Consider the following 15,445-nt stretch of genomic DNA (forward strand, 5'->3'; position numbering starts at 1 on the left):
ATAATAATGTCAGGGAGTTAGACTGCAATCCTTTACACTGATCTGGGAGCAAGCCCCATGAAACTCAATGAAAAAGGACTATATAAAAACCAAAGACTGGTGGAAGGGGACATGGCATACCTTGTTAGCAGCTACTAGCACTTTGTCAAGAAACCGCAGCCATTCAAAGATAAAAACTGGTCGCTTTGCTTCTGTGATTTGAGCCAAAGCCTCTTCATTTAATAACAAACTGTGAGCAAGCTCCATGGCTGGCTAAAATCTGCTTATGTTACAGGTGTACTTATTTCCTATTAGAAAACATAACATAGAACAATAATTATTATTATTTTCTTATTCCTAATAGCAGTTTAAAAACAGCTCATTTACTTAATATTTAATTATATCCCAGACTGTTAAACACTTACATGAAGTATCTGCACTGATGTATTATTTCCTTAGTACCAGCAATGCACATTGCAGTTTACAAACAACAGATTTGGCAGGTCCTTCACCAAGGGACTTACAGCATAGGAAGTTGAAGGAAATGGTGGCAGGCATAAAAAGGGAGAGAATGTGCTGCTATTTAATTACACATTATTCAGCTTAGTTACCATAGGGTACTGGGACTAGATGTTGTTCCAATGGGCTGCCAGAGAATATGTGTTTTGAGGAGGAAGTACAGAAGGTGGTCAAATGGAGGCATTCTGGCAGGCAGTTCAAGGCACTGAGAGCGGCAAGGGAGAAAAGATGCACAGGGTCAGAGTGAATAATTTTGCCAGCAGAATGCTGCATGGATGAATGCAAGACAACAGAAGAGCCATGAAAAGAATGCAGTAGTCAACATAAGAGATGACCAAGGCATGGGCCAGAATTTTTGGTCATATTTTTGTAACATTGTAAAAGAAGAAATGATTTGGCAATGAAAATGGAGGGCAAAGGATAGAGAAAACCAAGGCTTCAAGCCTGATCAGTAGAGCAAGGTGATGTTATTAACGATTAAGAATGAAGGAGGAAGAAGATGGCTTGGGAGGAACCAAGTTCGATTTTGAGTCCTACTGAGTTTGAAATAACAATGCAATACCTAGACAGAAATATCAAAGACACACTTAGAAATGCACTAGAACAGGCATAGGCAACCTCAGCCCTCCAGATGTTTTGGGACTACAATTCCCATCATCCCTGACCACTGGGCCTGTTAGCTAGGGATCATGGGAGTTGCAGGCCAAAAACATCTTGAGGGCCAAGGTTGCCTATGCCTGCACTAGAATGAAGAAAGTTCTTCTTAGGTAGAGGTGGGTGACATCAGTGCATAGTACTGAAAGCCATGATATGTGATAATGTTACTCAGGGACACTGTATAGGGACAGAATAGCAAATGGCCAAATACAAGCACAGACATCTGAGAAACCACAATGAAGAAAGAAAACAAAGAGGGCTTCCCCCTCTAGAAACACCAAAATATCAACTAGACAGAAAGAGAGCCATCTGAAAACAAAATCAAGGAGATCTAGGACATAAAGCAAAGTGAAACAAGTAGGGGAAAGTGATCTACTGTACCTAGATATCAAAGAGGAAGAGAACTGAGTAGAGACTTTTGGATTTGGTGATGAGGAGGCAAAAGCAGTGACATGCAGCTGGCAGACTAGATGGGGGCCAGCAACAGACTTGGAAAAAAAGAAGATTAGCTCATGAAAGTAAGCAGGGGTTTGATGAAAAGGGGAGGGGGAGGGAATTGTACAGTAGTCAGACCTAGAAAGGGGATCAAGAGTTGGTTTGTTTTAATAAGGAAAACAGTGGTGCATTTGAATGTTGAAGAGAGGAAGAAAAAGATAGGATAACATAAAGAGTGATAATGACAGCAGAGATGGCAATTAGGAGGGCACAGGATCAACGGTAAACATGGGTTAACTAAAGATAATAGGGTAGTCAACTCATCAAGTGCAATGGAGGAAAAAATGTCAGAGAGAGAGAGTGCATTGACAGGCTAGTAATGATTATGGAACCTCTTTTTGGCAGTCCTGTATTCATTTACCTTGGAATTAAGTCCTATTGAACTTGATGGGATTTACTTCTCAGTAGACATAGAACTGTACTGTAATTTGGAATTTCTGTCATTCAGAAGGGCCAGAAGTATTATCTCAAGGCTGTGGAAAGCACATTTACTGCCTGATTCACTTGCTCTGAGGTGATATGCCAGGGAAGTCATACACAGATAGGAATATTAAGACTATGTTTTAAGAGTGCCAATTCTTGTAGGAGCTGCCACTTTATGAGATTCCTCTACAATCCTGTCCTCTGCTACTGCTATAAGTAAAATTTTATTCAGACAAAAGTGAAACCTGAATTTGTGATCTCAGATTCCCCTGCTGAATTTATTTAAAATATTCTCCACAGAAACTTCCAAGTCAAATAACAACCATAATAAAATCAAACATCAATTTACATACAGTATACAAAAGGATAGGAACAAAATAAAACTTGGAAGTAAAAGAGAGGGGCAGGGAGAATAACAGCAAGGCAATGAAGGCGGAATTAAACCATCAAGCATCAAAATTGTAGGAAGGAAATTGCCTGTCGCCGGGTGCCTGAAAGCTAGGAGGAGTAAATACCAGTTAAATGTCTCCCGGGAGAGGATTCCACTGCCGTACTGTACTGCAGCTGATAAGGCTCTATTGCTCATCGCTTCCCACCTCAATAAGGACAGGGTGAGAGATGAATGGGACATAATAATAAACTGAGAACTGCACCATTGGAATCAGCGACAGAGAGCCCAGAATATCTGCAGCTGCCTGCTGCGTGCAAGAGCGAGCAGCAACCCCATGCTTGCTGCTGCATAAATGGTGTGAAACTGCTGTAGCTGCTGGGGATGCCCCCAAGCGCTTTAAAGCCCCGCTCAGTTTCGGAGGGAGCTCCATCAGGTCGTGTGCTTCGCTTTGCATGCAGAAAGTGCGACTCCCCGCCCCCCCCCCCCCAGTAGTAAGAGATCCCCGAGGGGCCATTGCCAGTCAGAGGAAACGGCAGTTTCGGATATCCAGCCCCAAGGCCTGCCACCCTGGTGTCAAGGGCAGCCCCAGCGATAAGGAAACCCGCCGCCACTCAAAACTCCTGCCCGCCCCTCTCGAAAGCGCCTGCCTGCCCTAAAGGCCGAAGCACCCCGCCGCGAAAGCAGCGCACCACCTTAACTTGACCCCGCTGCCCACCCGTAGGAGCCGCCGTTGTTCGTTCCCTCCTCCCCCCTCCTCCTCCTCACAGGGACCCAGTTAAAGTGGCCCCCCCACGCCACCCCTTAATATTGACCCAGCGGCTCTTCTCCCCCCCCCGCCCCCCCGCAAGTAAGTCCTTCGTCTCCCAGACCCACCTCTTCCGACAGTTCGCGGTACCGCAGACCACTGCGACGTTTGACAGAAAGGGGCAAACACCTGACGTCGCCATGGCGCACCGCTCAGTAACCGAATCCCTCTCTCCCCACCAGCTGAGGAAGCGCCGGCTGCCGCGCAAGCGCATTCCATACCCGGAAGCTGGTCGGTAGAAGGCACGCATGCGCACCTGCGCAGTTGCCGAGAGACTGGAACGCAAGAGGGCTAGGCTTCACTGGGTGGAAGAGGCGCGCGGAGGCTGGTAGGGAATAGTGATAAAGAGCTGGTGCTGTACCGATTTGAGTGTTGCTGGCGAATGTTGGGCAGCTTCTTAGATCAGGCTATGGGCAGTTGCTAGCCGTGGGGTTCCTGCATTGTGTGTGGGGGGGGGGGGTGCGGTTTAGACTAGATGACCCTAAGGCTCCCTTGCAATTCTGTGCTGCTAGGAGGGCTGTATACAGCTTCCACGATCAAATGCAGCGTGTTTCTGAACACTAGTTGCTGGGGGGACGGCAAGGAGAGAGGGCTGTTCTCCACACCACTATATATGTGTGTGTGTGTGCGTACTTGCAGCACAGAGGATACGACTTCATGTATCCGATGAAGTGGACTGTAGTTCACCTGTATAGGTGCAGGGGGTGTAATTGCACTTGTTTGTTATTGTAGTATGTATTCTTGTTTTTTTGGTGTGTGTGTGTTTTTTTGTACCATATTTTTCGCTCTGTTAGACTCACCGGACGATTGGACGCACCTAGTTTTTAGGAAAGGCTCCCTGCTCCCCTGCGGAGCCTTCATCCCATGGCTAAGCCAGAAGCTAGAACAGCCAGCGGGATCCCACTTGCTGTTCTGGCTTCTTCTTTAGCCGTGCACAGCCTCTCCCGGGCAAAGGGAGCCTTCATCCCCTGCCCAGGAGAGGCTGCGCACGGCTAAGGCTCCCCCAAGAGCCGCGCTCCCTTTAAAGAGTGTGCGGAGTGTGTGTGCGGCTCTTGGGGGCTTTTCCCAAGGAGGGAGAAAAGCCCCCAAGAGCCGCACACACACTCCACGCAGCTCTTTAAAGGGAGTGCTGACAGAGCCTCCCACCTGCATTCGCTGCATAAGACGCGCACACACTTTTCCCTTTACTTTTTAGGAGGGGAAAAGTGTGTCTTATAGAGCGAAAAATACGGTATGTTGTAAGCCACCCTGAGATCTCTGGATGAAGGGCAGTATAGAAATTTAAGAATTAATAATAATGATAATAATGCATTAGTCCTTAAGCAAGCTTGTTCTGTTATTTTACTATGCACAGCAGGATGTTAGGCTAGAATATAGACCTTTCATCTGATTTGACAGGACTCTTATTACATTCAGTTAATATGGGGAGACTGGGGTAATCATGAGGGGCTGTGTATGACACCTTTTCTTTGCTAATGTGTATTCTTAGCAAGCAGGGAGCGAGTCCTCTTGAATCCAGTGGGGACTTGTTCACTTGCTAGATAAAACACAGAATTGTGCTGTATGTGTCAGGCTACAATCCCACTTGAGGTATAAGGCTTTTGGGGTGAGCAGCCTGACTGGGATGATGATGTTGGGCATCAGTCATAATAATTTTTCTAGTATTTATGGTGCCACAAGGCTATTTGTTGCTTTTGCTTTTCAGTTGTTTCTAGGTGGGATTTCATCTAACTGAGCCACCACATTAATCTAAAGGTTCAGTGCCCCTAAAGTTTGCTCTCTTTCTAGGAACACTAAATGAAATTATTATTATTATTAAATTTTTTTATTTATACCATGCCCATCTGGCTGGGTTTCCCCAGCCATTCTGGGCAGCTTACAGCTTACTGTTCCTCCCACCAGAGCACTCTGAAAATTGTGGCAACTATTAGCTGTAACAAAGTCACAGTTTGTTTTTGTTAATTTGTAGTTTATAATAATGTTTTTAATTGTTGTAAGTCTTCCAAGCTGGAAGAAAGTTGGGATATAAATACCATATTTTTCGCTCTATAAGACGCACCAGACCACAAGACGCACCTAGTTTTTGGAGGAGGAAAACAAGAAAAAAAATATTCTGAATCTCAGAAGCCAGAACAGCAAGAGGAATTCCTCTCACTGTTCTGGCTTCTGGGATAGCTGCGCAGCCTGCATTCGCTCCATAAGACGCACACACGTTTCCCCATACTTTTTAGGAGGGAAAAGGTGAGTCTTATAGAGCAAAAAATACGGTACTCTACATGAAATAATAATAATTTCCCCCCCAAAAAATCAGTGAAAACTTTAGCTATTTTCAATGCATTCTAAAAGCTAGAAAAATATTGTTTATAGGCAAGAGGTCTGCAAGTGGAGTATTAATACCAATCATGGGTGATGAAGAAGATGACTACATGTCTGATTCCTTTATTAATGTTAAGTAAGTGCAATCTTTTTCTAAACTTATCAAACTTGTCAGTGCCTAACACATGCACTAATAATTGAAGCTATTTGTGGTGTTTCAGATACAGAACTTTTCAATTATTTTTTGAGTAAGAGGTCTGGCTAAAATGCTTCAAGTTGATATCACCTAGAAGAGGGTTCTTCATCCTTGAGTCCCCTTTTGTTGTTGGACTAGAGCTGGCCATCTGGGGACCCAGGTCTTGGAGTCTCAAACCACATGCAAACGTTGTTCTGACTTCTGTCAGTTCCTTTAGCACACCATTGTAAGTAAGTAAGTAAGTAAATTTTTATTTATACCCCGCCCTCCCCGGCCAAGACCGGGCTCAGCGTGGCTAACATCAAATACATGAAAACACAATCAAACAACTGATTAAAATACAGCTTAAAAATTAGAATCAGGATAAAATTAAATGACTGCCCATGAATTACAACCATAGGGGTCAGGAACCTCAAGTATTCATCAGGGCCAGCTATCCATGTTGGTCTCACATGAGCCAATAAAAGGGCCAAAGAGGTAACTTACAGAGTCCCATAGAGGGGGGTCAAATTGGGCCCGGACCAAAGGCGAGGCGGAACAGCTCCGTCTTGCACGGACTAACTGTACTGACTGCTCCACTCTTTTTCTGCACCAGTCCTTTCTTTGGGGCAAGAAGAGTGTTAAATCTCTTATGTAGTCCCCTTTTCTGCTCCAAGAACACCTAGCACAGAAGTAGTTTAGATTTCACTTATCCGTCTCTGAACTGGGTGTATCATTTTTTTGGGAAACCAGAGAAAAGGTCTTTCCAAGAGGCACAATGGCTGCATATGTGTGATCATCCAAAACCTTATAAAGAATAAACCAAGTGCCATCGCTTTGCACTCTCTGGCTGCATACTGGCTGAGGTGTAAAGATCCTGGCTTGCTTTAAGCCAGAGCTTCCTAGTTCTGGTGTATCAGGAACTCTGGCTTACTGCAACCCAGGCGCTTTGTGCTCAAGCTGGGGCACAGCTAGAGGAAGGATAATCAGGTGGAGCAAGGGAATGATGCATGGCCATGATGCTTGTCTACAGCTTCATAAACCATGGTTTGTGAAGCCTTGGGTGATTGATCAAACATGACCAGTGACATTTGGGACTGAAAGCTGAACTGTGCGCCCTTCCTCTTGCCATTTCAGAGCTATCCAGTTCCTGGGTTACAGCTCCAGTTTGGCACCCTCATATAATGTAGGATACCTGCCTCTGTGCCACAGTGACTGAACTCAATGATTCTAGCCCAGCTACATGGCTTTAAGTGGTTGAGGAGTATGTTTAAGTGGCCCATGAAACTGGCATAGGAATTGCTTATTCCTAAATCCAGGAAAATGAACTTGAACTGGAGGGCGGAATAGATTCAGACTGCCACCTAAGCCATTTTAAGCCCATCCCTGCATAGACTAACTCTTTGACTACACTCTTTCTCAACACTGCTTTTCCCACGGCCCTTTCTTGTGGACAATGAACTGGTAAGCCTCTAATATATTCCCCTTCTATAGTCTCCTTCAGTAAGACCTAGCACAGAAGTAGCAGCCTCTAGAACAGGTATGGGGAACATTTGACCCTCTAGATGTAGCTGAACTACAACTCCCATCATCTCTGACCATTGGGCATGCTTGCTGGGTCTGATGGGAGTTGTAGTTTAGCAACATCTGGAGGGCCAAAAGCTTCCCACACATATTCCAGAATATATTACTGTGGATTACAACTCCCTACTGATTCAACCTAGGTTTTCCCTTCAATTTCCTTGCCATGCCTTTCATATACCAGTGTGTTCTGTGAGCATGTTACAGCAACAGAAATACCACTGTGTGGGGCTTTTATCGTACCATTTAATCTATCCTTGTTCCATTTTAGCAGAAGAAAAGAGAAACATATTCTTCTTGCAAGAATGATAATTACAATAGATTGGTGGTATTCTGTTTGGAAACAGTATTAACCTTGCAATCTATGTACACTTACCTGGAAGTGAGCCCCATAAAACACTGAGGGATGTACGGTTAAGCATTACATGTGGTTCACTGAAAATGCTCTTAAAACTTTATTTATTTATTTATATTTCTGTAATTGCTATATAATAGTTTGATATTTGGACTTGTTCAGCCAGGACATCAGACCAGGCATGCCAATGCTGAGGCGTACAAAGGAAGTGTTTAAGAAAGAAGAAAAACAAAAGGAAGCTAACGAGAGAAGTCGGCAAAAGAGTATAAAAGAGCAGGAGAAAGAACAACGTGATACTGTTTTAAACATTGCTTTGGGAAACGAGAATAAAGGTTTTGCTATGCTTCAGAAGATGGGTTATAAAAGTGGTCAACCTCTTGGCAAAAGTGGTGAGTTTCTCAGCTTCCCTTTTCCTGAATAAGACTGTATCATGGTATTATTATGGTTGCTGTTTTATTATTAATTTATAAACCTTTTAATTTCAAAATAGGCTTCGAAGTGGTTTAGAAGTATAAAAACCAATGACACAAGCATTAAAATATAAAATTAAAATATACAAACAATCCAATTAAAACAGTTCTTGGGTTGAGCGATCATGGGAATGTCTGTGTAACAGACCTGGGTGATTTTTCAATACATATCGTTCAGTTTTTGCCGCAACCAATCATCAGCAGGCCTTGCCGCAGCAACCAATCACATGCCCAATCGCCACTGCCAATCCTGCTGGCTGCTGCCCCCCCCCCCCCCCCCCGCTATCCATGTATAAGACGACCCACAATTTTGGCCTGTTATTTCTAAGGAAAAAATATCATCTAATACACGGAAAAATATGGCACTATTTTCGATTTTGCAGCAAGCCCCGGCTCAGCAGGCCAGCGTGACAGACCAGTAGGCGTGATTTACAGAGATGCTGGCTTGGGGCTTGCTGGGAACCCCCTTTCCCCTCCCTTACCCCCGTGAAAGAAGAAACGGGGGTTGTTTTCAGAGTAAGAACAAAAAATGTTGCCCTGTTATTTAACTCTTTTTCTTTCCTTCCGTCTCCCCTTCTGCCTGTGTGGGTGTGTGTATGTGAGTGCCCTGATGCCTTTACTACCTGTCTGAGACTTTGATGGAGCCCCTTTCTTTGTGTAAAAGTAAGAACAAAAAAAAAGTTGCTGCGTAAGACATTTTTGGTTCACCCTAAATAGCTTCCCTCATATAAAAAAGGAAGGGTTTTTTTTTTAAAAAATTAAAGGATGCTATCTCATTGATTGCCCTTCCTCCTTCCCTTTGATAAAAAGGGAGAGGTTGGTGGTATAATAATAATAACAACTACCAGCAGCATCACCTCAGATTCACACACAAATATGCAGCCCTGGGTCTGCTGGCCAGTGGTTGGGCCAGAACATTATTCCCTTTAGTTCTGCAGTCCCAGGCCCAACTAGCAGTTGGAACAGAGTGTTTTGCGTGCCCAGGCAGAGACCCCCCCAGCCCTGAGAGACCACCAGAAGGAATAACGACCCGTGACAACGTGTTATGGAATTAAAAATTGGCCACAGCTTTATTAAACCTTTCAGATGTAGGAAGACCTTGGCTTAGGCATTGGGCATGTATCCCTCCCAGCCCCCCAGCTGGGGGAACTGGGGCTCCTCAGGGTGGATGGGACATGGGAGGGTGCACAGCAAGATGCTTGTGTATGCTGGCAGCCCACCCCATATCCCCGCAATGCAGGGGAGTTCACTGACAACCTTTCAGTGTATGGCCAGTGACTCCCATATAAAGGTGCAATCCCCTGTAAGAGGGGACCCTGGAATCGCCGCTGTGGGGGGGGGGGTGAGTCACCACTTCACAGACCCCCCAAAAAATTAGGGAAGAGGGAGAGATTGGTGGAATAATAATAATAATAATAATAATAATAATAATAAACCTCAGATTCACAAACGAATCAGCAGCCCTGAGTCTGCTGGCCAGTGGTTGGGCCAGAATATTATTCCCTTCAGTTCTGCAGTCCCAGGCCCAACTAGCAGTTGGAACAGAGTATTTTTTCTGGAAGGGAGGAAATAGCAATCTCCCTGGAGCTGCTTGTTCTCTGGCTGGTGGTTTGGACCCGGCTGATCTTCCTCTTGCCCTGATACTTTCCCTGGGAGACGGGAAGTGCTAATTAACAGAATGTCAAAGCAAAATAAAAATCTTCAAATAGTAACATAAATTTATTGTGAGGTTAGAACCAGTATAACTTACATCTTGAGGGGAATTACTCTACAACATTAATGTAGAATCATATAATAGTTATTTTTTCAAGTTATGGCAAAGGCCTGTTATCTGTTCAGTAAATTTCATTTCTCCGGTTGATATTGTTTGAAATGATGCACGTACATGAAAGATACAGAGAACCTGTGCAAAATACTTTAACTAGGCTAGACTCAAATCTCTGTTCAGATGCCAAGTAGATAGCCTAAGGTGTGTCATTAACTCATGGTCTGATCCACTTCACAGGGTTTGTTGTAATGTGAGAACCCCATTACAAGCCACTCCGAGCTCCTGTGATGAAAGGGACAGAAATGTGTCTAATAGTGATGATCATGTGTGTTTTTATCAACCGTGACTGCTCTTGTTTTCTGCAGGAAAGGGGATTGTCGAGCCTATTCCTCTGAACATTACCACAGGTTTGTGTCCATTCTCTCCTTTTTAATGTTTTAAAGTTCAAACACGGTGCCTCTTGATGTGTTAACTAGCGCTTTGAACTTGGAACAGGCAGAAGTGGGCTTGGCCATGAAGAAGTGAAGAAACGGAAAGCTGAAGAAAACTTGGAAAACTACAGGAGAAAAATGCATATGAGGAAACAAGCGGAGGAGCAGACGGCTGACCTCTTCAAGTAATGTTCAAGGGCTTCATTCCTCGTCTTCTCTTTGCAAATAAGAATTGTATTGTTTATGGGAAGGATTGTGGCTTCATGGTGGAACACGTGCTTGCATGCAGAAGGTCCCCTGTTGAATCCATGACCTCCGCAGATACGGCCAGACAAGACTCTTGTCTGAAACTCTGAAAATTTCTTCCAGTCAACTGAGGCCAGCAACAGCCAGCATAGTGGTTTCTAGAACCATTGGCCATGCTGACTGGGGCTGATTGGAGTTGGGAGTCCACATCATCTGGAGAGCACTAGGTTGAGCAACAGTGCTGTGTGGGGTTATCCTTCCCACAATGCATAAGAAACTGCCTCATACCAAATTAGGCTGCTACTCCATCAAATATCACCATCAGGTATTGCCAGTATGAACTACACCAGGGGTAGTTAGCATAGTGTCCTCCACATGTTATTGGACTCCAACTCCCACAAGCCCCAGCCAGCATGGTCAAAGATCAGGGATGATGGGAGCTGCTCACAGTGATCTGGGTCCCAAAAGGTGTGTGTAATATAGTATTTGGGTTTGTAGCACTTCTAAACTGCCCATCGTACAACTCCCATGATGGTGAACAAAACAAATTGATAGATACATATACACCAGTGTGGTGTAGTGGTTAAGAGTGGTAGTCTCGTAATCTGGGGAACCGGGTTCGCGTTTCCGCTCCTCCACATGCAGCTGCTGGGTGACCTTGGGCCAGTCACACTTCTTTGAAGTCTCTCAGCCTCACTCAGGGAAAGGAGAATGTTAGCCGCTTTGAGACTCCTTAAAGGGAGTGAAAGGCGGGATATCAAATCCAAACTCCTCTTCTTCTCTTCTATCAGTGTAATATCTCAACCAGTCCAAGTTATGTTTATTGGTAGTCATGTTTCATTTTATTTTTAAGATTGAGATTGAAGACCAAACAGGAGCAACTTCAAGTAAAACGAGACCTTGTGAAAAGTCAGAAAGCCTGTCAACAACTAGATATGCAGAAAGTAAGTTTAAATAAAAACATTTCTTTCAAATGTTTTTGTGCATTTGTGACCCAAAGACTTTGGATGGGTATCATTTACTGAAAGTAAGTATGCATAACCTACCAGACCAACTTTTTTACGAGCTTGTCCACCCACCCACGTCATCGTAAGTCAAGTGTGGTGCACTGACAGGCTGAAAGCAAAAAAGAACCAACTCTCTTCTGGTTTACTTCCCTGCCTGGCTTCCTGTTTTTATTGTCTAAGAACTACATACAACATAGACATGGTCCCCATCTTTTCCAGAAAATGTTTTACTGCTTCGGTGAATTGAAAATGCTAATATAATCTTTGCTGTAATGCCTTGTGCTGCATTTTCATTTTTTCAGGTTTGAGTATGCAACAAGTTCTGAGACTGCTTCTATTGTTATTGTTTGAGCATTTTGCTTTTCCAGGTGTGCAAAGTTGCACCTTTTTCTCTTTCCAAATTGCCAAGAAATTGATGGGGTGGGGTATGTTGGTTGTTACTGCCAAACTTTTGCTTTAAAGGGCCTTGAATCCCCCAAAGAGATGTGGTTCTGGTTACAGCCAGAGGAGGAAAAGGAAGATGACGTGGATGCAGAGGAGGAGGAAGAAAAAGAGGAAGATGAGTTTGACGTAAGTGTAGGGTTTAGATACCATTGAAAGCTGCATTGCACTTCAATAATCTAAATCGGGGGTCGGCAAAAGTTTTTAGCCGCAGGCCGGTCCACTGTGCCTCAGACCTTGTGGTGGGCCGGAGAAGCGGCATGGGGGCGGGGGAGCTGGAAGAAGCGGCAAGGGGGGCAAGTAGTCCTCCTCCCCACCCCCCCAGCCCCAGCTGCTGAACTTAACTTCCCAGGGGCTATCACCACCGTCGCCACCGCTGCCACTGCTTCTCGTGCGTAGGCAAAGCGATCTCGTCCGCTCTGCTCTCTTGCCCACAGGCGCACCAGGGCAGTGGCGGGGGGAAGATGAGCAGTGCGAAAGGGCTGACTCCAGAGAGGGGCCAGCTCAGCCCAGCCCCGCCCCCTTCTTCCTCTAGGCAGGGAGGGGAGAAGCCACAAGGAGGGAGGGAGGAGGCACCACCACGATGTGTGTGAGGGAGAGGGGGGGAACGGAATGGCGCAGGGGGGGAAATGGCGCAGCCCAAATGAGCAGAATCCCCACGCCGATTCACAGACAGTCCGTAGGTCAAATCCTGAAGGCAATTGGGCCTGATCTGGCCCGCAGGCCTTTGTTTGCCGACCCCTGATCTAAATTAATAAGCTAAAATAATTTTAAAATTAATGCATAATCCATTTATGCTTAAAGGTGTATTTCATTTGTCAAACACAGGAATCAGAAAAGTTAATCATGTTGACAGCGTATCTAAGGGAAGAACACCTCTACTGCATTTGGTGTGGAACAACCTATGATGGTAAGAAAAATACCAGGTATTAATAATAGCTGAGCCCTCTTCTTTAGTTGGTCTGTTAATGTAAACTAACAGTATCTAATGCCTTGGCCAAAAGATGCATGAGTCACCTTTGCACAATGAAAGCCTCCATGTAATATAAACCTAAATTTGTTTCTTTGGGAACCTTAAAGCTTATTGTATTCCCAATTTTTTTCTTTGGAGTTGTTTGCAAGAGGAAAAGAAATGATGCTCTTAATGTGTTTGAGGATGCTCACCATAAATGGAAACCCCCCCTGCTCTTGATAACTGCAGGCCATATCTGCAATTAATTTCAACAACCTGTTTAGTATCACTGTGTATGGCTTGTTTGATCTTTTCTAATTTACAGCTCTCTCTCCCCAAAAGGCTTAGTATCTCAGTCCAGTGTGTTTTCCTTGTGACAACTGTATAATGCTCTTTTTAAAAATCTTCCAGATAAAGAAGATTTATCCTCAAACTGTCCTGGAGACACTTTTGCAGACCATGAATAACTTTCCTAAAGCAAGAATAGTAAATGCTGCAAGATCGCTCCAGCATAAAGATATCGAACAGTTCAGAAGACTGCATATATTTTTGTAGGGAAAAGGTTTTTGAAATGTATTTATGTATATATTGTAACACTGGAACTGTGCTGAAGTCCTGTTCACTTGGAAATATGGATAGAAAGGAGCTACACACCAAGAAGATCTTATAGGAGTTGCATAATCAGTTGACTGTCAGCTGTGAACTCTAGGTACTTAAAAACAAAAAAAAGCTTATTTGTTATTTTTGTGAAAAACACAGCAAACAGGATTGGGTCGATCCTCCTTTACAACGCAATCAATTATAGAAGTAGTGGAATACTGATCTAGTGCAGAAAAGAGAACAGGAGGGCTGAAAAGATCCAAAATGTGTATATAGAGGCCAGAAATAAGATCAGGACATAGGTTAAAATCCTTCATGTACTAACTTAGGAGTAAGTCCTGTTGACCTTGAGTGTAAATATTCTAAATATGCCTTTTACTGTTGACCAAACTGCTCAGTTTTGTAATTTTCGGTGTTTTATACCAAAGGTCTTTCAATCCATTTTCCTAATGTCAGTGAAGGCTTAAAACAGTTAATGTTGAACTGTTCAGTAGCTATGGGTGTTTGTATCACTATTTACAGCTGAATGCATTTGTTGTGTATGTATATGTCTAAACAGATTTATATTTGGGTTTTTTTACTAACCTGCAAATTGGCTCAAATGTATAAATACTATACTAGGCACACTGAGAACCCCATACAGTACTGAAAACAAAAATAACTAGCTGTACTGAAACAGGAGGTGGCAACTAATGATATTTTCCCTGGGCAGTTACAAGTTAGTCCATCTGATGTTGACTCTGCCATCCTCCCGTTCTCTTCTGAGTTGGTTCTTTAGTTAAAAGGTTTTTTTAAAAATGCCTTTCTGGCTAAATTAGTTGATGGGCTTCTATTTAAGGTTAATCCACTTTACTGCCCATGGAAAACGGCATGATCAAGCCAACATTAAGGTAAAGTGTGAACCAGACTGCTAGCTTTACATGGAAGTAACCTCTAATGGACTCAGTAGCCCTTACACCTGAGTAAAGGTGTTGTATTTTTCAGTGGGGAAGTTTCAATTAGATGAAACGCTCAATGGCTTGCCAAAGTGTTCAGGTTTGGCTAGATTGTGCCTCAAGTTATCAGGAGAAAGAACTTGGTGACAGTACTAATGTAAGCAGAAGGGTGGCACATAGTTCTAGTGTGCATTAAAAAGGAAATAACACGTCTCCTTGCAGTTTGATTCCTTTCTGTTATATACAGTGTGATGCACTGTACCTTTCTCGATAGTCTAAAAGTGAACCACCTGCCAGACTCTATATAGAACACAATTTTTCTGCATTAAGCAGTCACAGTGCAGCACCCATTACTGGCTGCATTTGGTATCTTCATTACTAATTGCGCACAGGGGTAGATTTTCACCAAGATTTTCACCCAAGAGGTGCCTCTGTTCAAGTGCATGCCTCTTCCTTTGTATGCCATGTAGCTTCTAAAAGAAATGAACAACGTGGGGACTTTTTAATGCACGTCATTTATTAGGAAAGAGAAAGCAGCTACTGAACAGTAGCATAAGCCATGCATACACGAGAAATACATGCTTCGGTTGAAAAATTATATTGTAAAATGTGCTTCTTAACACTGTACCAGTGATTTAAAAACAAATTTAATATTCACTACAAAGTTCCATGAAAGAATTCAAGTTAAAGATTTACAATAGATTCGGTTTCATCCGGAATCCAGTGTGAATATTCTCCTCTAGTGTTGGATGATGGCACCAAAAAGCTGTTCCCTGTGAACTAGGTGCAATGGAATTACTCAGGAGTAAGTTGACACAGCTGCAGCTTTATGGTATAAAAAACTCATCAAATCCTAGCTGTTAAAAACATCCCTTTGCAATGAATTATTCACAGCACAA

General features: G+C 43.6%; 2 protein-coding genes across 3 annotated transcripts in view; one reads left to right on the plus strand and one right to left on the minus strand.

The window, feature by feature from the left end:
• Window positions 1–3,479, minus strand: part of HEATR5B (HEAT repeat containing 5B) — a 47,533-nt gene extending 44,054 nt beyond the window's left edge. The window contains exons 1-2 of the mRNA XM_080998462.1: window positions 3,338–3,479; window positions 121–287 (exon numbers count right to left, since the gene is read on the minus strand). Of these exons, the coding sequence (XP_080854588.1) occupies window positions 121–246 (126 nt within the window). The 5' untranslated portion in view covers window positions 247–287; window positions 3,338–3,479. The remainder of the gene's footprint in view (window positions 1–120; window positions 288–3,337) is intronic.
• Window positions 3,480–3,501: 22 nt separating this feature from the next.
• Window positions 3,502–14,759, plus strand: GPATCH11 (G-patch domain containing 11). 2 transcript variants are annotated; one of them, XM_080998464.1, is made up of 9 exons: window positions 3,502–3,597; window positions 5,637–5,721; window positions 7,859–8,085; window positions 10,300–10,341; window positions 10,430–10,550; window positions 11,465–11,555; window positions 12,081–12,188; window positions 12,888–12,969; window positions 13,423–14,759. In XM_080998464.1, exons 2-9 carry the CDS (start codon window positions 5,672–5,674, stop codon window positions 13,476–13,478), a joined length of 777 nt encoding a protein of 258 aa, XP_080854590.1. In that variant the 5' UTR covers window positions 3,502–3,597; window positions 5,637–5,671; the 3' UTR covers window positions 13,479–14,759. The 2 variants fall into 2 exon arrangements, with proteins under 2 accessions (XP_080854590.1, XP_080854591.1); XM_080998465.1 differs by lacking the exon at window positions 3,502–3,597 and having other exon boundaries at window positions 7,837–8,085.
• Window positions 14,760–15,445: the final 686 nt, after the last annotated feature.

Source organism: Podarcis pityusensis (genome assembly GCF_964106645.2).
Source record: "Podarcis pityusensis genome assembly, chromosome: 3".
Classification (NCBI taxonomy): Eukaryota; Metazoa; Chordata; class Lepidosauria; order Squamata; family Lacertidae; genus Podarcis; species Podarcis pityusensis.